Source organism: Centruroides sculpturatus, unplaced genomic scaffold (genome assembly GCF_000671375.1).
Source record: "Centruroides sculpturatus isolate CEXI.00-Female unplaced genomic scaffold, Cexi_2.0 scaffold1288, whole genome shotgun sequence".
In the NCBI taxonomy this organism is placed as follows: Eukaryota; Metazoa; Arthropoda; class Arachnida; order Scorpiones; family Buthidae; genus Centruroides; species Centruroides sculpturatus.
Genome location: NW_019385439.1, coordinates 43,341 through 65,610, shown reverse-complemented (window position 1 = coordinate 65,610; position 22,270 = coordinate 43,341). Strand labels below are relative to the sequence as shown.

General features: G+C 39.8%; 1 protein-coding gene across 1 annotated transcript; it reads left to right on the top strand.

Moving 5' to 3' along the window:
- Positions 1-60: 60 nt before the first annotated feature.
- On the top strand, positions 61-19,633 carry LOC111639013 (IDLSRF-like peptide). Its single transcript, XM_023384790.1, has 4 exons — positions 61-311; positions 7,995-8,135; positions 16,714-16,866; positions 18,455-19,633. Exons 1-4 carry the CDS (start codon positions 188-190, stop codon positions 18,646-18,648), a joined length of 612 nt encoding a protein of 203 aa, XP_023240558.1. The 5' UTR covers positions 61-187; the 3' UTR covers positions 18,649-19,633.
- Positions 19,634-22,270: the final 2,637 nt, after the last annotated feature.

Genomic DNA, 22,270 nt, shown 5'->3' with positions numbered 1-22,270 from the left:
TATTGGTGGCGCCGGCGCATGCTCCGATCGGCGGGGATTAAAAGGTGGGCCGGAATTTTTAAAAGGCGCAGAATTATCCGTCGACTCCCGGAACAGGAACCGCATCGCACGCGCTCCGGAAAATAACGGATACGTCGGTCGGCTCCCCCTCTTCGATTGGACACAGTCGACGGATCTCGTCCGCGCCATGATCCGAGGGGCTCCTCGCGTCGACGTCTTCGTCTTCGTGCTTTTCGGACTGGCCAGAGGCGCCTACCTCATCGACTTCTCGCACGTCTTTCACCGAAATTTGGCCAACGTCAAGAGAGAAGGTGGGTCCTAAATCTTCCCTCCGATCCATCGGCGCCTCCGACTCGATTCCGCCGCCCTGCGCCGCTCGCGCCGGACCCGGTACCCGCCGAAGCCGCTCCGGGACCGGTCACCCCACTCGGGCCGACGGGGCGCGCGCGATTCTTTTTCCACAAAGTCCCTTTTCCCTTCCGCCAAAACCCAACCCCGTCCCGATGCGCCGGAGGCGGTCTTCGCTCGATTTTCGTTTCGGCGGGCCAACGACCCGCCCACTTTTTCCAACACCTCTCCGAACGGAGGCGCGAAGGGGGACGACCCCCTTCGCGCCTCCGTTTAGTCACAGGTGGGCAACAGGAAGAATCGAGTGGTAGAAGACGTCCCGTGGGTACAGAAGCGGTTCCGGAAGTGGGGGGGGTTGGATTCGGGCCCAGGGGGGACGTCGTCCTCTCTCCTCGGTCGTTTTCGAACCCGTCGGCCCGATTTACGGGACTATTACGTCCGACGGATCCTCTCGATCGATAGGATCGCGCGCTCTACCTCCATAGAAAAACGCGGGTTTCGCACGCGACGGGACGTAATCCGGTGACCTTCGACCTTTACTCCGACGGTCGTGATTTTCGAGCCTCCATCCGACTCCACGAAATTTAAGGAAAACTTTTCTCGAGAGACGAACGAACGGCGGTAAAACGGTATTTGGGAAAAGGGTGAGATGAAAGCCCGGAAATACGTCATAGGATCCGCGTGCCCTCCGTCCCAGGAGGCATACAAACCGGGAAAAGATCCCAAAGGGGAAATGGGAGTGTTTTAAGGAACGGGGAAGGTTTCTAGCAAATTGCGTTGGAGAAAACAAGCCGGAAGGAGAATCGGAAGAGAACGACGTCGGTCATCCCCCGATAAGAAAGGGGGTAAACAGGTTAAAAGACCACACCGTCGACTTCCGGCCTGAATTAAACGTGCTGGTAAAAAGGAGGGAACCATTCATTGGCGTCTTCTGAGTTAATCTTAAGGAAGTTAAAGGCACTTCATCCTCATTCTCATCCCTCCGCGCGCTTTCGTCGACACCAAAATCACCCGGAAACGGAAAGGGTCCTCAATTTCTTCCGTTGTTTCGTACGGGGTGATCGGCCGCCTTCCGATCCGGATCCGGTGGCCTTTCTCTGCACGCGCACGCTGCAGTCGGCGGGGGTGGAACCGGAGTCCGTGCCAAAGGCAATCGGTTTTGTTTCTGTTCGATTGGACAGAAACAATACTCCGACGAACGAAGGTTGGAAGGAAGACGGGAAGAAGAATCATTCGTGGATGTTTGTTTCTTTCCATCTTCCTTCCAATTTTCATAGACAAACTCACTTGTATCCAATTCGTTTTCGTCCTCTCCGTTTCTTCTCTCTTCCATTCGAGTTTTCCACCAAAATAACAGAAAATAAGGTGGAGGGATCGAAAATAACGATGAAGGAAGGAGAAGAAAGGAAGAGGAAGGAGGAGGAAAGAGGAGGAAAGAGGAAGATGGGCGTGTGGGCGGTTGGGTGGGTGTGTGATTTCTTCGTCTTTACGCATCGAAAGAGATAAACTTAGGTGAGAAAAATACATCGAAATAGATCAAACACTTAGAAAAGATCACAAACACTTCGAATACTATCGTGTTTTACCTGTTGTTTATGACGTCGACACTTGAAGGCCTTCCTTCTTTCCGCTTTCCTCCACGGATGAGAGGAAAGTTTTCTACTCTATTACGGTAACGGTGACGTAATTTTACGTGTCTATCGACAATCTTCTCTCGCTAGTACTAGACCCAATGCCGACGAGGAAGATTCGAACTTTATACGCCACCCGGAATAAAGATAAATTTGCAAAGAGAAGATAGAACGGGCAGACTCGCGGGGGAGTTCCTCGTTTCTTTCGTTTTAACGCGACGTTACTCGATATTCGGGGAGTTTTCCCAAGGGGACGAAGGAGAAGGGAGGCTTGGGGCGTTCGATCCCCGGATACCATCCCCGTTGGATAACGTAGAAGGAGGTGGAGATGGGAAGGGCCATCACCGCCTATGAAGAACACGGGAAGGGCCGGATCGGTTTTTCCCGGAGGAAGGAGAAACGTTTCGGCGGGGGGACGACCGGAAGACTTAATTATGACGTAACCGAGACGAGTCGTGTCTCGGTATGGGCGGTGAAGCTCCTTCCGGATTGTCTGCATTCCTTTCTATTCCAAAGAAAATCCCGTCTTAGGCATTAAGAGAAAGCGCTTTCCGTCGCTCTCTCCATTGTTTTTTCCGTCTCTCCCTTTCCGACTTGGTCTTTTTTCCCCCCTTACTGCGGCTTTCTTCCGCTTCCTTCCGGACTAGCGCGCCGTTTTCCGTCGTATCTTTTCTCTCCTTCTTCTCCGACTGGACCAAGATCCATCGCTGATCTCGCTGATCCCCCAGTGGCAGACCGACCTGGGGAGGGGGAAGAAGATTAAGGCAATGAATCGATGGATTTGGGAATACGGACAAGGACGTTAACGTTAAAGTAAACAAATACAGTAATCCCCCGTTTACGAGAATTCGCTTTAACGGGATTGAAAGATTTTTAAGAGTAAAATACCGTATTTCGTAATCCCTATTGTAAACGGCTACGTATTTTCGTGGAGCCAATTCGGAGGGATCGCTATAAACGAGAACGTGGAGAAGGGAACAAGAGCTACCCCCAACCTCCGTATGAAGGCCGAGAAAACTGGGGGGGGGGAGAATTCCGGCGCGTGATCTAGTACCCGTACTTTCGACGTCATGGCTCGCCTTTGTCCTCCTTAGACGAGTTGTATTATACTCTTCCCCCAAAACCTAGCGAGACGGCAGTCGCACCGTATGATACGTACTGTATTGTACTGTACTGTACAGTACATACTTCCCTATTCTCTCCCCTCCCACGCTCGTATGTTCTTTTTCTTTTTAGTAGTCCGTAATACGGACGTGTCTTACGTTAGTGATAAATAAGTAAATAGATAAATAAATAATAATTTTCTGCCGTTACGCGAGTAAAATTCTCTCGCCAACATGGCGAAGAGCAGAAACCATTCGAAGAATCGATGGCAGATTTGAGGGTTTTAACACGATTTTTACTTTCGAATTTTTTAAGGAAATCATTCCCGACACCTTTTATTTATCAAAAATTTCATTCGAATTCTTATCCATCTTCTATTTACTACACAAAAAAGCTTCTATTGTAATCCAAGTATAAAGAGAACAGATGACTCGATAACGGCGTGATGGATGACACCGTTCGTGCCTTCTATCTAACAAAGTTTAACAGTTTTCCTGATTAAATTAAGATGTTTCCATTTGGTTTTCTGGTTTTCCAACAGTGGATTTTGCAAATTAAATAGAGAAAATAGAGGAGGATGAAGTGTCTTAACCACACACCATCTACAATAGTATCATTGTGAATTTGAATGGACGTTCACACAAAAGTTCGGTTATACCCGGATTTACGGAATTAAGAATGAAAATATAACGTTAAACCGGGTATACATGTACCGGTATATCTGTCAGGTATACCTAAATGCCCGGTATATCGGGCAGACTCTCCTGTTCAGGTGTGTATGCGAAGAGCACGATTGTTTTTTACCCACTTTAAAGCTTAATAACTCCTGTATCTTTTGTCGAAAATTTCTAAAATTTTGCAGGTAGTTTCGTGTATTAGGGGGTGATTTTTGTAGAAATTTTCGGGAAAATAGGACCATTAGTTCGCGAATAATGTTGATTTATCGATATTTTAAATTAATGCTCAAGGATACAATTATAAATGCATATTCTTTAATTACTTGAATTAATATTAGAATTAAGAATTGATTTTAATGTAAATGCTACGACTAATTAAGACTCAATTCAATATAAACGGGAGAATATTTAATGTAATAAACAACACGGTGATAATTGCAAATTGAAATTAATTCAGATGGAAATATCAGGAATATATGCAAACTTCATCTTCTGCATAAAAAGAAAAGTAAAGAAATTAAAAAAGAAATAATTAAAACAATGCATTCGATTCTTTTCTCACCTTTCTGGTATATTAATTGCAGAAATTAGTAGTTTTTTTAACAAAATTTTCCCCCGAAAGATGTTAGATAGATGACCTGCACGACTCTGATGTTAAAGGAAAAGTATGATTTACAGGGGCAAGCCACTACTAATTTGAGGTGGAAAGCATATATTTTAAATTAAATAAATTAAAAATACGATTAAAAATTGCCGCCCGACATCTCTAGAAAGGATTAAAATCCGCCTGACCATTAGGAAAGAGAAGAGACAGGAAACTTGCCTTGGAATTTCTCTTCCAAGATGGCATTTTATTTATACCAGAGGTTCTTTTACATTGCGTGTGACATCAACGAGTGCTTTGGCTGCGTATTTTTCTGCGGATAAAGAGTGTACGAGAGTTCAAGGGTGGGCGAGAGGTTGCTAATTAGATTGGCCACTTGAATTTAACTCACTGGATTGGTTCATCGCGACAGAGACCTAAAAGATATTGCTGCAAGCCCTTTTATATTATTAATTATAATAAAAAGCTAAAAGAATTGAGGATAGAGATGAGTTTTAAAAACTGTAAATGCTAATAACGATTAAAATTTTCATTAAGTTCGACCCCCACACGAGATACGACACGTCACTCCCTTCTGTCTCCTTACCTCTTCGATCTTTAACCACGAAAATTTAATAGAATCAATGACCTTTATACACAAGCCACCGTGTCAAATTTCGTTTGTTAATCTTTACTTCATGTTAAGATATTAAACGAAATAGATTCCAACACATCCACCCGTACACACGCTAAAATGATGCCCACCGGTAACCATGTGGATAAGTGGATAACACTGGTAATTAGTCGCGGGTTGGCACCCGGCCAAAGAGCTTGCCACGTGAAGTTTTCCGGGTTTTCTTCACGTTCGTAACACCTAAATAGAGACCAGTTTCCCACAGAAAGTCCTCCCCTTGCTAATTCATCGTGTGTTGTGTTCAGTACCGTGTTACTTACAATAGAAGATGATTGGTTTCCTTATTCTCGCCTCACTTCCTTCTCTTTCGGTTCCGGTTTTCTATGGGGTGTACCTTTGGTCCAATTGGAATAGAGTGACTTCGCGTTATAGCTACTTGGGGCCTGGACAAATTTGAATTAAGGGACCCCACGTACAGGGTTGACTTCGGGCATTTTTTCGGGGAAATCCCCCGGTTTTTTCGATCCTCTGGAGGATTAAGTTCTGCTCTTCGTCTTCTCCAATTTAAGGCCTTCAGAAATAGTGCCAAGTTTAAATTTCGATATTATTACTACAGTAATGAATTTATAAAAGATTGGTTTGGGCCTTTTGTTGTTGGGGCCTCCCGGACAATTGTCCTTTTTGCCCATAGGATAACGTGCCACCGCCTGAAGACACTCTCATAGCAACGAAAGATGCTCGTTGATTACGGATTAACGCGAAGGCCTTTAAAAGAATTCTGCTCTACATCAAACACACAAGAACACGAGTGGTACTTTGTGTGTAGGAAAATGGACAAACAGAAAATTTTGGCTTACTCATTCGCCGATTAGGGAGGAGATAAAGCACGTTTCCTCGAGGATATTAAAGTATTATTTATTAATATATTTTAATTAGTACGCCCGAAGCGCCACCGAACTTAGTTCCCGAGGCAGTCATTACAACATGGCGACCATCGACGTGTCATCTACGTAAGTAGTTGATTGTTTATCGCTATAACTTATTAAACCAAGCGTAATACCAAGTCGTAATATATCAATAAGTGTTAAATTTAATGGAAATGCTCTCCGGTTAATCGGAAATAACTTCGTTATTCGAGTAAGAACGATCCAGGACGGCGGTAAGGAGAAAATTATCGAAGTGTCTTCCCCGTTTCTACCGATATTACGGTAATTGTTTAGGGAATCGTTGTTGAACTAGTACGGTCGATGTTTATTAACGACGTACCAGATTTCTGGCGATTTAAACGGGAAGGAAACCACTTTGAGTAAATTACAGCCACAGTACATCTGCAATTAACCGACTCCATTTTTTTTCTAAATTACGAAAGGAAATTTTAATGTAATTCAATCTTTTTTTCATTCTCCTACCTCTTCTTTTCGTGTGTAGAATTGCAGAAGTAACGGATCCTTCGAACGTACTAATGGAGTAGGCAAGAAGCCAAGAAGGATCCGTTATTGCTACAAAGAACTGTTGATAGTCCTTTGAAAAAAGGTCGAAAATCGCTGGAGTAAAGAAGAATTTGTATTTGACCCGTTATTTCTTCCTTTGTACATCATATCCGGTACAAACGTACCGGTATATCTGAAAAGGCCCGCTTTACGGTATACCTGAAAGGTAGTAGGGACGTTTAACGTATTGTTTTATCAAAGTATTAGGCTCTTCAGGATCAACGTGGGCTTCCATCTTTTACTTTTCAGCTTTCTTACGTTCTTCTCTCGTTTACCTTTTTTTATGGCTCTGTCGATGATGGCAACTCTAGGGAGAATTCCTCTTGGGTTTTCAGGATAAAGGATTTCTTTACAATGCCGAACAACTGCTTCTTCCTTTAATTATATAATAATATTATTATCTAGTGGCCAATAAAAAGTTGGTTACGCTGACATCTTAATCACACAATCCCGCGTAACTGATTACTCGCCCGTGTAACTTGCCCACGAATTACCTGTGACGTAAGTTCTATCAATATATTTACGTAGAAATCTCCTTTAAAACCCCGAATATACGGGGGAAAATAGGATCCGGTTAAGCTTTTTTACTATACGAAACGAATTCATTATGTGCCGGAAACTCGAATCCGACATCATCTGGAGGAAACGACGTCGTTCATCCAATCGGATAACGGGATATCGATTTATATGTATTTGTTCTCGTATTAAATTTCGTTTTACGTAACGACACGGAGGATTTCGACGTCACCAGAGTTGCATTATAAATAAACCCGGATAATTGAATTTATCCGGATAGAAATCGATCTTCGCTCGATCGATATAACACTTGAAAAGCACGATTTTCTTTATAGCTTTTACGAATTGTTATCGATGTTTTGTTTGCAACGTGAAAAATAACGGTGCCTACTATCAATTTTTATTAAATTTTATAAGGAAACAAACGTCTCTATTGTTTACATTAAGTCCCTAGTGTTTCGAGACATCAAATTACCAATTAAAGGATTCTAATCGAAGGATCCTACTCCTTTGCTCGAAAGGGTAAGAGACGATTTGGCGCTTTGTTTTACGTCATTCGAGTTTTCCGATGGCGTCACACTATCCAAATTTTGTCTGTTTCCTAATACACGAAAGCTATAGACTCGAAAGGAATCGATCCCAAGAAGGGTTATTTCGTCGTACGTTTCCACACGAGGAAGGTTAATCCCAAATTCGATTAACTTTTCTCATTTGAATAGAACGCACTTGGTAATCCCGATCGATATTCCAATAAGCGCGAGCGTTATGTTAACACCTTTTCTGCAACGGGGATTAACCATCTTTAAGTGCATTAGGGGCATGACGTCACATTATTAGCACCAGCGTTGATTCATAAGAGACAGGGGAATATCCCCCAATTATCACCCTTACCATGATATATACGTATGTACTGTATATTTATATCACACTGCAAAGAAACGAGTACACTACACAACAGGAAGAGAAGGGGAAGAAAGAATTAATAAATTAACTCTCGTGTTTTCGTTACAGTGGATCCGGATAGATGTCACCCGACTCAACCGTTTCGGTGTCCTGGAGACTCCACCGTTTGCATCTCCATCCAGTATCTGTGCGACGGGGCGCCCGACTGTCCCGATGGATACGACGAGGACCCCAGACTATGCACCGCAGGTAAGACTCGCGCCCCTTTTTTTTCACGTGACCAAAAATGAAGTCCATTATCCTTCCTCCTGAGAGAGAATGATGGACTTCTCAATGTCCAAAAACTGGGCATTTAAAGTGTTTAAATGGAATTTTTCCTCGTCGTTTTTTAACCCCGTCACGTGCCGTCGTAATTGGAAGATAAGTAATCCTTAACTGTTGTTATCGCCGTTTCCTTTGTTTTCTTTTTATTACGGTAGATCAGCGTTTATCTCTGATTTCGGTAATTAAGATCGATCTTATATCGATCTTCAATCGATACACTATTTACTAACTGTGTGTACTATAAACCTCAAAACAAAGGAACTTAACAATATATACTGTAAACCACGTAAACATGTTTTACGATTGTTACAGGTGAAGAACACTTAAGACAATGGAAGACAGAAGAATCCTCTCGTAAACACCTCTACCAATGGCGGTTCCTTGTAACACTGTTAACAAATAACTAGGACGTGAGGAAACGTATAAAATTAACTATTTTTCTCGAATTTTTCCCAAAAACCTATACAATTGAAACCTTTATTCTTTGCTGCCATTGTTAAATAAAGAGGCTCAATAACCATTGATATTATTTACTTAACGATTAATAAAATACAGAAACGAGTTGCGTAACTTTCCCGGCTAAAAATAGTCGTGTTTAAGAAATACTAAAGACACGTTACCACGAAATTACAATTGTATAAGGCTCCCCTTGTTATGAGACATTAAAAAATAACTTTTACATTATTAATTGTTATAAAGAAGGTTAATTTTTGAAGGTAGAGTCCTATCCCACACGCGACCATCTCTATACTGTGTGGTAGTGTCGTAGTGTCGGGTGTGTCAGCTAATTCTATAACTAGAAGAAGAGCAGAACGTCTTCAATCTAATAAGTTGGCATCACTTTCACACGGCTACGGCTGGTTTTACACGGAAATGCCATAAACTTTTGGCTCCGGATGAAGGTATTAAGATTGATGAATGTGACAGATATTCGTTGGATCCAGTCAAAAGTATTAAGATTGATGAAGGTGCAATACGCGAAAAGCAATCGAATTATTCTTTTGTTGCGACAGAAGAGCGAAAATACTGAAAATGCAATTGTTTTTTGTACGCCAAAAAATGAGTAGATTTTAACACCAAAATCTTACTTAATTATTAAATTAAACGGACGAATAACTTAACATTTTTAAGGTTAAAATAAACCGGGAATACATACACTAATTGATTTATTTCCCTGTCGTGAGGAGACGACATGACACTAAAGCCGTGCAATAATTTATAATAAATGCAATTTTTATTAATACTTTCCCGGTTGTTATATATATATATATATAACGGAGGAAAAACAAACCCCCAAGATTTTTACATTTTTTTTTTTTTTTGGGACATAGGACACATTGAAACGTCGAGAAATGCAAAAAAAATTTGGGGGTAATTTTAGCGGGGTACGATTTTTGTTCACCCTATTTGAAGCTTAATAACTCCTGTTCTTTTCGTCGAAAATTTCTGAAATTTTACAGGAAGGTTTGTTTAATATGAGGGTCGATGCTATTAAAATTTGGCGGTTAAAGGTCAAGGGGGTGAGGAGATAATGAGGATCGTGTGTATCTCCAGTAGGATCCTTAACCTCATTGTTAAGCTGCAATATTTTAAAATTACAGCTCAAAACAATAGCCTGACAGGTGTGATTCATAAATAAAAAGCAACCCTGCCTTAACACAATTTTGCAGTTTATCGGTTGCTTATTTAAAAGGATGTCGTGGCATTTAGATAGATTGTGTCCATGATTATAATTTGATCTGCATCGAAGCCTTGGGTAACGAGTATTTTCTTTAGGGTTGCACGCTTGATTGTACTTAAATCAATAGAAAAGAGAAAACTGGGGTGTTCTGCAATGCAAATTCTTTCTTTGTTGGATAGTAGGAAATCTAAAAGTAAGATACCACAAAGATGGCGTCTAGTACAGTAGCAACGTCTCTACACCGGATTTTATTGGCTCTCGTGTCACTTTTATTTATGTATAACGGAGCAATTGTCAATCAATACCCTTCTTCCCAATATTTTTTACATTTTTAAACTTAAAACACCAAGAAATTTTTCAAAATTTTCATGTTTTTTCTGTACGTTTGGGTGCTAGTATGTGTGTGTGTGTGAAGGGGCGATAAGTATTGCCACTTCGCTATCGAAATCGAAATCTTACGAGATTGCCACGAATCTTTCGAGTATCGTAAACCAGTCGTGGAGGACCACCCATTAGAATAGCAATGAACAACCAGCAACCCACGTGGTCCTAAAATGTCTCCCTCGTGTTTTGGGAAAGTAATTTGGCTTTCCTGTCTTCTTCTGCAACGTGTCATTACGGCGCCTTAATTAAGCTGATACACGTGACGAACATTTCAAACTAAAACTTGACTAGCGTAAAGACGAGAATAAATTTTCTATGCCCGTTTACTAATTTGCATATCATTAGCATAAGTTTAAATCCCGAAATTCACGAGGCCCGCATCCGAAAAACGTATCGTACAACATTGTTAATTCACAATACGGAATTTAAATGTGCTGCTATGGTTACAAAATTAAAACAATAGTCGCTATAATAATTACACGTAAAAGTGTTAAATGTTAAACGAAAGTTACGTTTTACTTTATTTTATTTTATCGAAAGAACTAGTAGGAAGAGAATCACACTTACAGGTGTACGGTACCTGTTCGAGTTTACCCGTACGTGTGTACCCAGTTTTTATATACGTGTATTGTTGCAACAATTGCTTCTTTTGTCGTTAACTTCTCTCTACGAGTCACGTCACGAATAACGTGGGCGTAACATTCGATATTTTCCTGTAAAGGTCAATCATATTTTGACAAATGAGGGAGGATTAACGTATGCATACGTCGTAACGATCATTTAACAACTGGCTGCAACGGTTACGTCGTCATTCGAGCTGCCAAATCTCCCCTTTTGTCAGAGTCTTATACGAATTATTTAAACCAAATCCATTTACAATATGTCCTCTTCTCTTCTGTTTTAGTATCGTGCACCATAATCCAGACAATTGGAAACGAAATGGGTTCTTATTTCTTCTAAAAAAAATCTCGTTCGTATACGTCCCACACTAGCCATACACACACGCGCGTGTGTATTGTCGAATATAATGACCCTCTCTTTCTTGTTTGATTGGTCGATTCGTCGCCGTGCCGTTCACACGGCGTAAAGATAGAACAAATTGCAACTTGGACGTCGTTATTTCGAGGTATTTACGTGAAACGGTAGCAAACGTTAATGGACTTTCAGGCTTCTCGTCAGCCTGTTTACTTTATAATTGTTCTGTACAGGCCTAAAATTTATAAATTGCAGGCCTGTACGGTACATTCCCACTCGTTCCTGCGGTCTCGATTATCATTGAGACCGCAGGAACATCGACAGTAAAAAGTAGGAACATCGACAGTAAAAATTAGGAACATCGACAGTAAAAAAGTAATGATTTCATACAACTAACTCAAGTTTGAACGATCGATTTCACATTTTTAATTACTTCATTAAATGTAGAATCGCTTTCTGTTCACCGCCCCGTGTTCCTAGACGACTCCACCGACTTGTTAATCATTAGAAAGCATTTCCCTACTCCATATTTGATTTAAATTTCAGTAAATTAAAGTCGACGACGGTCACCAAGACCGGATTCTTTTCGTAATTACTGTAAATAGTGACGTAGTAGCCGGGATTACCAACCCGTAAGAAGGTTTGATGTAGATTTTACACGTGTTTTTTAATATTTAGGTGAAGGCGGAGGATGGAATTCGATCGCGTTTTAACGTCAGTTTACACAGACAATCGCTAGCGAAAGCGATTTTCTTTTTGTCGCTAGCTTATTGCGAGATATCGTAATTGATAGCGATAACGATCTAAAAAGATGGTCGATAACGGTAAATTATTAATTATTCCGTTATCTCGCATCTATTTATTAATTAAAAAGAAGAAAAAAAAAAAAAAACAAAAATGGCGCATCGCTTATACCAGTCGAAAATCGTTCCGCCATCTTGGATTTTTCTCTCTTCCTCTCTTTATGCCAACAAATCCGCCGTTCTGATTGGTGGGAATTTTTTTTTTCGCTAGCGATAAAACTGGATCGCCAGCGACTAAACACAAACATTCTCCGGAAATGGCGTCATTAATGACGTTAACTTAGCCTGTTGCGAATAGAACTCAGTGTGAAACGATATATTTAGAATTGCCGCAATTCTTCTGTAAAATAACCAAAATTAAATAATTAAATAACAATTTATTAATTTAATTATTCGTCTCTAATCTTTGTTTCTGTTGAAACTCAAGAGACGTTGAAATTTCCCCTGTTCAGTTCTATACAGTATTTGTTATTTCTGTGTGACGTTGATGGCTCCCTACTTTTATAGTCCATAAACAAAGAAAAATCCCATTTTCTTGAAGATAGGAACTAAGAAAGGATAGAATATACTTCGAAGTTTCTCTTGACAAAACTGGATGTTCATTATTAATGTATTGCCAAAATGGCAGTTTTTTTTTCGGATGGTGAAGAGTCTTTTGTTGTTTCGACGACACCTTTGAACTATTTAAAAGTGTTTACATTAAAATTTAATGATTGACGCCGTTGGAAAGCGATCGTACTGTCGACAGTGGAGTGAGTTCTTTCTTCTTCTTCTTTTTCTTCTTTTATGCTGAGAGGAATGGTCTCTGTCGAGCTTGATCTGTAGCGAAGGATTAAATCCTTCACCCTTTAGTCCTCACCTCTACAGATCTTTAAGTGTATTTACTTAATATGCAGCAAACAAAGCGGAAACTGCCAAACAAAATGACATTTCCGGCAATTTGCAACGACGTTCTGTGATAATGTAACGAGACCATTCAAAAGAACTCCTTCATCCCTTCAGTGGTCGGTCTCTCTTTGTTCTTTTCTTCCTTTTCTCCTTCTCTCTACCGCCTCTATAGTGTATTCTTGCTCATTCGTTACCCATTTTCCTATGCCCTTTGGCTACACGGGACTGTCGAGAGCAGGTATTACCTAGGGGCTGCAGAATGGCGGAAAAAATCGAATATTAATTAAAACGTATACCAGATATATCCCACAGTTGGACGTTATCCCACGAGCAAACCCAATACGGAGTACCAAATCAATCTATTATAAGAAAATATTCCCTGGAAGGTATACGTCTGAAGTCAACACTGTACAGTACGTGAGGCCTCCTAATTCGAATTTTCTTGGGCTCCGTGAAGCTATAATGCGCCACTGTATGATGTAGTTTACTTTTATTGACTGCATGCTCCATACCGAGCTTTCGATCTGGCTACATAAAAACGGGCACGTGCCTCTTTATCTTCCCTGCTCGAGGGGGAATGTAATAACGCCAGATGGTCACGACTCTCCGAGAAGAGCCTCTACCAATCACTGCCAGAGCAGTAACAGACTACTGACAATTAAGTGGCAACTCTGACCAACCGGAAGCGGTCTTAGTAGAGGTCAGTCGAGCACACAGCGAGGCATTAAACTACAATATTAAAGTAAAATTTCCGTCCAATTCATCCCTAAATTCTTTTAAGAATTCCGTTAGGAAAGGAGGATTTCGTCTCCTAAAGAGAGAAAGGCAGTGTTGCGTTATTATGCGAGAAAAAAAAGGACAATTGCCTGGGGTCCCCACCAACAGAGTGTCCTAAACTAATCCTTTACCAAAACATATTTTTTCCGAAGAATAATGTTCAAAGTCAACACTAATTTTCCTAGACCCTATGAAGATACACAATGCCACAGGGAAAGGGTAAGGCCAAATGTTAGAGTGGACTGTGGACTTTTATCGTTGCAAACAATAGAGATTTCTGTCCTGTTGTTTCTTTGTATTCAGTCGAAAGAAAATCTTTTCTCAAGGCGTTTTATTGATTTCTATGCTCTTTCTGTTTGGCAAATGTATCCTGATAAAGAGAAGAACCATCTTTTCAACACTCCCAACAGCTGTTTTCACTGATTAGATCTTAATAATACAAATGTTTAAATTTCTAAAGCAGTCGGAATTAAAGTCTCTTGTGGTAGATAGAAGACTCATGGGGAAGCTGAAAGGTAAAAGGGATGGTAGCGGTGTTGCAGGACAAGGGAGTCAACAATTCATTTCGAAACAAATACGTAAATAAAAAAAGATATACACTAAAAGGGGCGGTAGTCCGAAACACTGTTCTAAAGATATTGGCGCTTTTATTATTTCATGGAGCCAGGCAAATTTGAATTAGAGAGCCCAGTGTACAGTGTTGACTTTTACCGGTTTTCACCGGAAGTTACGTTATTTCAATTCAAAAATATTCCCCAGAAAACTGTTAGATAGATGACCTGCACGACACTGTTGCTAACAGGAAAAGTATGATTTACAGGGGCAATGAGAGATGGAGAGCATATATTTTAAATTAAATAAATTATTTAAATTGACAAATTCAGTGTCATTCATCTTGANAGAATGGAGTCAGATAGATGAAAATCGAGACCAGATACGGAAAGATTAAGAGGCCCCAATTAACTATATATAAGGCCCTATTAATAGGCGATCTTTTCCAGTACAGAGTTAGATAGAACCGGCATAACTATTGTTATCAGGAGAAGTATGATTTACAGGGGCAATGAGAGATGGAGAGCATATATTTTAAATTAAATAAATTATTTAAATTGACAAATTCAGTGTCATTCATCTTGAAAATTATAGAAAAAAAGTTTGTTTTATAAACAGTTTAGTGTTTTCACGTATTATTTTTAATTGTCTTCCAAAAATCTAGAGGATTCCGAACGTTTGTAGTAATTAGTTTTTAATCTCGTTATATTACTTCTTGTTTATGTTGTTAAGTTGTTTAATCGATTTGTAATTTCTTCAGTGTCTTCCTCTATATATTACACCAGCTTTTCTTTTTCCACAGGCCGTTTTTTTAATCATCTAAACAGCACTTTTATCCACGTAAGGTCTTAAGCGATGTTTTCATAATTTATGACACTTCTTTTGTTGTGTACTAGAGGAAAATTTTTTGTATCTATAGTATTTATTCAAATATACATGAAAAACACGCAAACTTTACTACAATTTCATGTATAAATTACATAAATTTACATGAATATCTTTCCCGAATTTATTCTAAAAGAATTTTGTTTATCGAAGGCTGTTACATAACAGAAGGAAAGTATGGCAATCGGTCAAAAAAATGACCACCTTCCCCCAACATTTTGACATTTTAGGACTCGAAGGACCTTGAAACGACGACCAATTTCATCCAAATTTGGGGGTTTTTTCAGTATGCATGGATATTAGAGCGCGTGTCTGCGGGAGGCACGATGTTTCTTCGCTATTTTGAAGTTTAATAACTCGCATACCCTTTGTCAAAAATTTCTGAAAATTTGCACGGAGGTTCGGGTATTAGTGAAGAATGTTTCTTGAAATTTTCGAGAAAATCGGTTTATTGGTTAGGGAGATACGGCCCCACAACCTTAATATCTTCTGAACGTTTTATCTTTATAATGGTCTTTCCTTGGACAAAAGACGATAAGAGGTGTAATAATCTATGGTCAAATTGTATATAAGTAGTCTGATGTTTGTTAGAACGAAGTGGGATGATTTTTATCGGCAACGATCTTTAAATTAAATTGTAAAGAGATTAAATTGGTGAACTCTTGTTACGGTAATTTAACTGTCTTACATTATATTAAACCGTCCATTAACTACTTCTATTATTTAAATTCTTAATGATATACTTCTTATTTATTAGTTTAAATGTTTGTTCGTTCTCTTCCGGAACATTTTACGCCATTTTACGAAAAGGATCAGTCGGTCTTACACGTTTTCGCTCGGCCTGGTCGGAGATTTGATCGCGATTTTCCACGCCGCGATAAAATCTCTCGCTATCAAATCTCGCAACTTAACTTCCGCTCTTCCTTAGAAAATATGCTTCGGTTTAACATTCCGATCTTTCCTGTTTTCGTTCCGTCCAATCCACGTCGTAGCTCCACCCATTCCGTTCTTCGGACCGCCCCAACGAGTAAAGTATTTTTGTTACGATACGGGCGTAAGATGCGACGAAGCGATAAAATAGTCGCTTTGTCTAAGACAATTGAGAGATCTTTGGCATCCAATATGGACTTTCGAGACGGGTTTTTTTTTTTTCGTCTTTCGCTCTTCCTACTCTCCGAACATCCCCGAATTTCCCCGTCCTTTCATTTTGAGCGTTGGGATGATGTTTGGAGGCGTACGATCGACGAGGGGAGGTCCCGTCGCGCGATGGAATTTCGTGGGCGGTAGTAATTCCGATCGACTGCTCTTCCTACTTCCGTTTTATCCGTGCCATTCGGAAGGACAGAACCCCTCTCTTTTCGCTTCGGGAGTTTGGGGACGACCCCACAGCCGCTCGGAGGCTGTGGAGCGTCACTTAAGAGCGAGATTTGATAGCGAATTGCGATCGCTCTCGTATTTACTTCTCCAGAGGGAACGTGTCTCGGAGTTTTTCTAATTTCTCAGAAGTTTTTCGCTCCCCTCTCCCGCGTGTCTGATCTTTTACGTTTTCTTCTCGCAGCCAAGCGACCTCCGGTGGAAGAAACTGCTAATTTCCTTCAGACGCTTCTCGCCAACCACGGACCCAACTACCTGGAGAAACTGTTCGGAAACAAAGCCAGAGATGCTCTTGCGCCTCTTGGAGGAGTGCAGAAAGTAGCCGTGGCTCTATCGGGTCAGTATAACCTCTTTCCATTACTTTATTATGTCCTAACTTCGACGCGTAAACGTATTAAGCCTTTGATTCCACTTCCAATTTTTGTTAGCGACAGCGACGAGCGATAGCGACAAAGATGAAGAATCTAAGACTACGCCAAAGTGTCGATTAAAAAACGAATACATCAAACAATTAGATTCGCTGTCGCACTTTCCAGCGTAGTGGATGAACTCTATTATTGTGACGTCAGCGCTTAAAACTTGCAAGTGGAATTAAGTTTTAACGCGTGCGTCGAAATCGCGTCACTCCAATCGCTTCTCGCTCCAGTTTAACGGTACACGAAACGGTATTTACGTCACTAAACACCGAGTAAGTTTCCAATCACGTGATTCACCCACGTCATTATTTATGGTATTTTAATATAATTTTCGATTGTTGCGGACTTCTTACCTTATACCAATCATGTGAGAATAATGGAGCATTTTATAGCGTGTTCCTAGTATAAATATATACAGTATACAGTGTACAGTACATGCTGTTTGTTAAGTTAATGCTAACCTAACATGCATGCATTCAAATTATCGACCTTAAAGTTGTGATACCCAAACAATTTGTTGTTTCTGTGACAACAGAAAACACCCTTTCACAAAATAAAATGGATAATAACAAAGGATAAAACCTTTTCGTAATTCATTTGTGAGAATTTTGGTATTAACTTATACGGAATGCCCTATTTGGGGCCTTAAAGAGGAGGAGATGAGCTGGGGAAAACTTAATTCATACCCCTATAAAATTATTGTTATAGAATCTTTAAGGCTGCTTTTATTAATAAAAAAAACACCCTAAGCATTTCATTAAAAGATTAAACGGGCTTGGTCTACCTCTGGCACCATACAAGAGCTAGTGTTTACAGACATCTTCAAAGTAAACCGTTTCTTCAGCCACACGTCTGTGCTTGACAAATGTCACACACATAACCAATTGTCATAGCAATTCCCCGGAAGCTAACTTCTGTGATGTCATCGAGGGTTTTCGTCGCTGCAGCTTTTACCCTTCACTCGTTTCTAGCTAATGAATATCTAACCAAGACCGGCATAACAATGCTTTGTCAACCCCTTTATCCTTTGATCTCGCTTCCGAAAGGTTTCATCTTTTCCGATAAGAAGGAAACTGCGGCTACAGAAGTCATTAAAGACATTATAAAAATGATTTCCAGGACTGTTTTGATAAGCAGAAGGTGTATAGCTACAATAGAAGTGGTGTAAATTAAGTAAAGTGTTAATTAAAGGATCCTATACCATACCCGCAGCAAATTTTACACGATTATTCTTCGACACCGTAGAGAAAATACTATGTGATCTTCACTTCCAATCATCTCTAAAGTCAACCCCCCTCTTAACATCAATTTTTTGTGTTTTTCAGTTTCATTATTGTAAATACTTGTGAGTAGAGTAATTTAAGACGAGGATACACAATACCCTATTGTATTTAATCGAGAAGAAACGCTCGATATCCGATACTGTATGTGGGGGTAGTGTACTTTATCGATTAAAAAAATAAACTCCCGGTTTCCATTTAAATAAATGAAATTTGTTTTCTCTTTCAGAGAGCGAGACCATCGAAGATTTCGGGAAAGCGTTGCACCTGATGAGAACCGATTTAGAACACCTGAAGAACGTCTTCGTGGCGGTGGAGAGCGGAGACATGAGCCTCCTTAAATCACTGGGAATTAGGGATTCGGAACTTGCTGACGTCAAATTCTTTCTGGACAAACTCGTCAGTACCGGCTTCATGGACTGAGACGGGCACCATCCACTTCCTTCCATTCCTTTCTTCACTTCTTCCGGACGCCATTTTGTTTTTTCAGACCACCGCAAAAATTGGGAGAGACAAAGAGAAAGAGAGAGAGAGAAGAGGAGGAAAATTATCCCCGTTCTAAATTTAAGAAACTCCATTAAATCGATTTTAATCCATCCCAAAATACCACAACCGAAACGAAGAAGAATAGGGAACGTCGAAGAGGAGCCAAGCCGCAAATTAAGCACAATATTCTTTTTTTTTTTCTTTTCTTTTCTTCCTCCCCCTCCTCGTGTAGGTGTACTAATCAGAATAGGGGGGAAAATTACGTTGGTACCCGCTAGCCCGAAACCATCCGAAAAACGATAAAATCGACGACTCTACCCGAAAGTTAAAAGCTCGAAGCCGTGTATTAATGTCTAGAATTGGGTTGTGCCTCCTCTTGAAATTCCTTATTCATCTTTAAATATCGAAAAAGTCGTGGAAATTGTCCTCCACGCCATACGCAACGATCGTCTTACAAACAAAAGAACTGTTGTTTATTGTTAATAGTTGTGTCGATATTCTATGAATGTCGTTTTCTGATATCTTCGTGGCAAAAGTCACGCGAGACTTCACGGCTTTGTTTGTATTGTTTATTCTTTTATCTTCTCTATCAACTTGATTAAGTTGTCGATATTCCGTCGTTTAACCACGTCAGCAAAAAAAAAAAAAAAAATATCGAAATATCCTTTGTATAGCATATAGATAGAAGATAAAATTTTATGTGTAAGATTATATAAATATATACAAAAATATATATATATACATATATAGAAATATCAATCTGTATAATTATGCAGTATATTATATATCTATCCGTTGTTGTATACGATCCTTTGTTGGTATCTGCATCGATTGTTATAACAATTCCTTCCTAATTTAATTCTAAATTACACAAATTTGGAGCCTGGTGCATGAAAGAAACACAATAAATATATTGACTGCATTTCTTTTCTTGGCATTTTTCTATTTATTCTTTGTAAAATCTTAGTATTTACAGAGAAAAGAAACCCCTCTCCAGATAGGTTAATTAGATCCAGAAAGGTAAGTGATGGCATTCCTCCTGTGTGGTTCCATGTCTGTTTAGAAAGGAGCAACGTCCTTCTTTTACAAGTTACTTATTAGAAAGATATAAGGAAAGATTAGGCACTTTTTTTACTTTGCCTTTTGTGGAAGGCGGAGATGGAGACGAGGAGGAATTACCCATTGGAACGAGGCAAACGTGTTGCCTGTGACACATCGATATTGCCATTCGGGGCAAGGCACGCATTCGCTACGTGAATAATTCATGCGTTGTATTGATTGGCTTACACGCGCTTAAAATTTCGTTCAAGTTAATATTTTCCAGGCCGACGGATAAACGTGCCAGAGAACAATAGCGTGCCCTTCATTTTGAATTTTTATCGAAGGTAAAACCTCTTTAACGACCGAAATATTAAAGTCGCTGGTGAAGATAACGCCGCGATTTAAATTTAGGGTAGATTTAACGGATCAATTGACATTATTATTATTATTATTATTAAAATACGGTCTTATGAAATTCTAGACAAATATAAACGCGCTCCAGTTTAAAAAGTTGCTGCGGCCGATTCGCACGGGCCGATTGTTGCTGCGACAATCCTGCCCGTGCGAACCGACAACTTGTAACCTGTTTGGCGATTTCTTCAGTGGAAACTGTCCTCACGGCCATATTCGTTGGGATGTAAGCCGACAGAGACGTCGTCCGGTGTTCGATCGATAAGATCAAAACTGTTTTCGTGTTTGCAGGGAGAAGACAGTTGTTTGCTTCGCATTTAATCCTATTTGCGAGATCGATAGAGAGAGCGCGGCTCGACGCCCGACTCTATACCCACGCTACAATATCGATTATCGATCCTTGTCGGGTAGAAACCAGAACAAAAGAACAAAACCGAAAACAGGTGGCCACCATAGGTAAAGCGGGTGTTTCGACGATGAGCCGATTTCACACGGGATATTCCGAAGGCGCAGTATATATAATGGCCGACTTTCGTTTATTTTCGCTGAACTTAGTGTTTAAGCTGTGTTCTAATTAATTAGTAAAACTTCGAAAGTTATTAAAAATACAGTTAATTGATAAACATTTCCGTCGATTAATCTACTACGGGGGTTGCCAGATGTTCCGTTTTTCCGAGATTTTCTCGGATTTTTTTTTTCAACTGCCATCCAGAGAGACAGGTGACGTTATTTAAAAAATAAAACAATGAATGAAAGAACTTTATTGTAGAAATACACTTCTAACAATGGCGGATTACCCAATAGGTTCACTAGGGCCTCGTCGTCTAGAGGGGCCTCAAAAAAATTAATACGTCTCCAAAAGTTTTATTTCTCATCCCGGTAAGAACAGTGGCATAACTGACGATTTTATTGTCTTTCTAATAGAAAAAAAAACGCACTTACACTATAACGAAATTGCACCTAGGCCTTAAAGGAACAGGCCTAGACGAGATTTTATTATAATGCCCGCTACTTACGTCTATTATAAATCTTGGAATTGAAGCATCCCAGTATCTTCGTGAAAGGCCTCAAGTACAGTCGACTCCCTATAACACTGTTGATAATTCCGTTTTATATAAATACCATGTTGTACGAGTCACTTACATTTTACAAATACATGTGCCGGGCTGTGAATGGCTCACGTATTTGTAAAAAATCTAAGTAACTCGTACAACATGGAATTCATATAAAACGAAATTATCAACAGTGTTATAGAGGAGTCGACTGTACAGTACGTTTCGGTTTTAGACGAATAATTACAGTTAACGAATGTCTAAGTTAAAATTTGCAATTTTAAATTATGCAGGCAAATAGTAACCTTCGTTATTTAGGGATAGTATTCGAGTCGTAAATTGTCTGGTCAGTTTTCCAAATGTAACCATGGTTACCGGTACAATTTGTACTGTTAATATAGTTTTTTCGTGTCATTCGGAATTGACTCGTCATATGGCAAAAGGCGATTATTCCAGACAACTTACTATAAGCTTACCGGTCTTTTTTTTCTATTGTTACGCAGTGACGTGATTAACTAATAACAATTGGGAACATTTTCGCTTCTTGTCTTGGCATTAATCACAACTCGAGGTTTGCCCTTCTACTTAGGAACCACCCCGTATATTGTATATGATCAGATAGATGAAAATCGAGACCAGATACGGGAAGCTTAGGGATCGGAGGACCCATTAACTATACAAGAGGTTCAGTGTCATGCCCCTGTAAATCATACTTTACCTGTTAACAATAGAGTCACACCAGTCATCTATCAGACATAATTTGGGAAATTTCAGCCCAAAAAAACGTATAATTATTGCTGAAGTTTTCCTAGGTAAATTTGATTTTTAAGTACACGTTAAAAAAACATTCGAAATTCTTGTTTATTTTATTAAATTTACACATGGATAAAACAAAACTGGAACGATTTAATATATACAAAAACCCTACGTCATGAAACAAGTGTAAGAGATCGAATGCAATTTACTCTGTGTGTGTGACTGTATTCGTTGGTGAGTCATTGGAGGTTCAGTTAATGACCTTTATTCATTGCAGTCACGGTAAGGCTTTTAGAGGC

Coding starts and splice junctions, on each gene's coding strand:
- LOC111639013 (XM_023384790.1), top strand. CDS start 188: ATGATCCGAGGGGCTCCTCGCGTCGACGTCTTCGTCTTCGTGCTTTTC. Junction 8,136..16,713: donor CCCCAGACTATGCACCGCAG/GTAAGACTCGCG, acceptor TTCTTCTCGCAG/CCAAGCGACCTCCGGTGGAA. Junction 16,867..18,454: donor AGTAGCCGTGGCTCTATCGG/GTCAGTATAACC, acceptor TTTCTCTTTCAG/AGAGCGAGACCATCGAAGAT.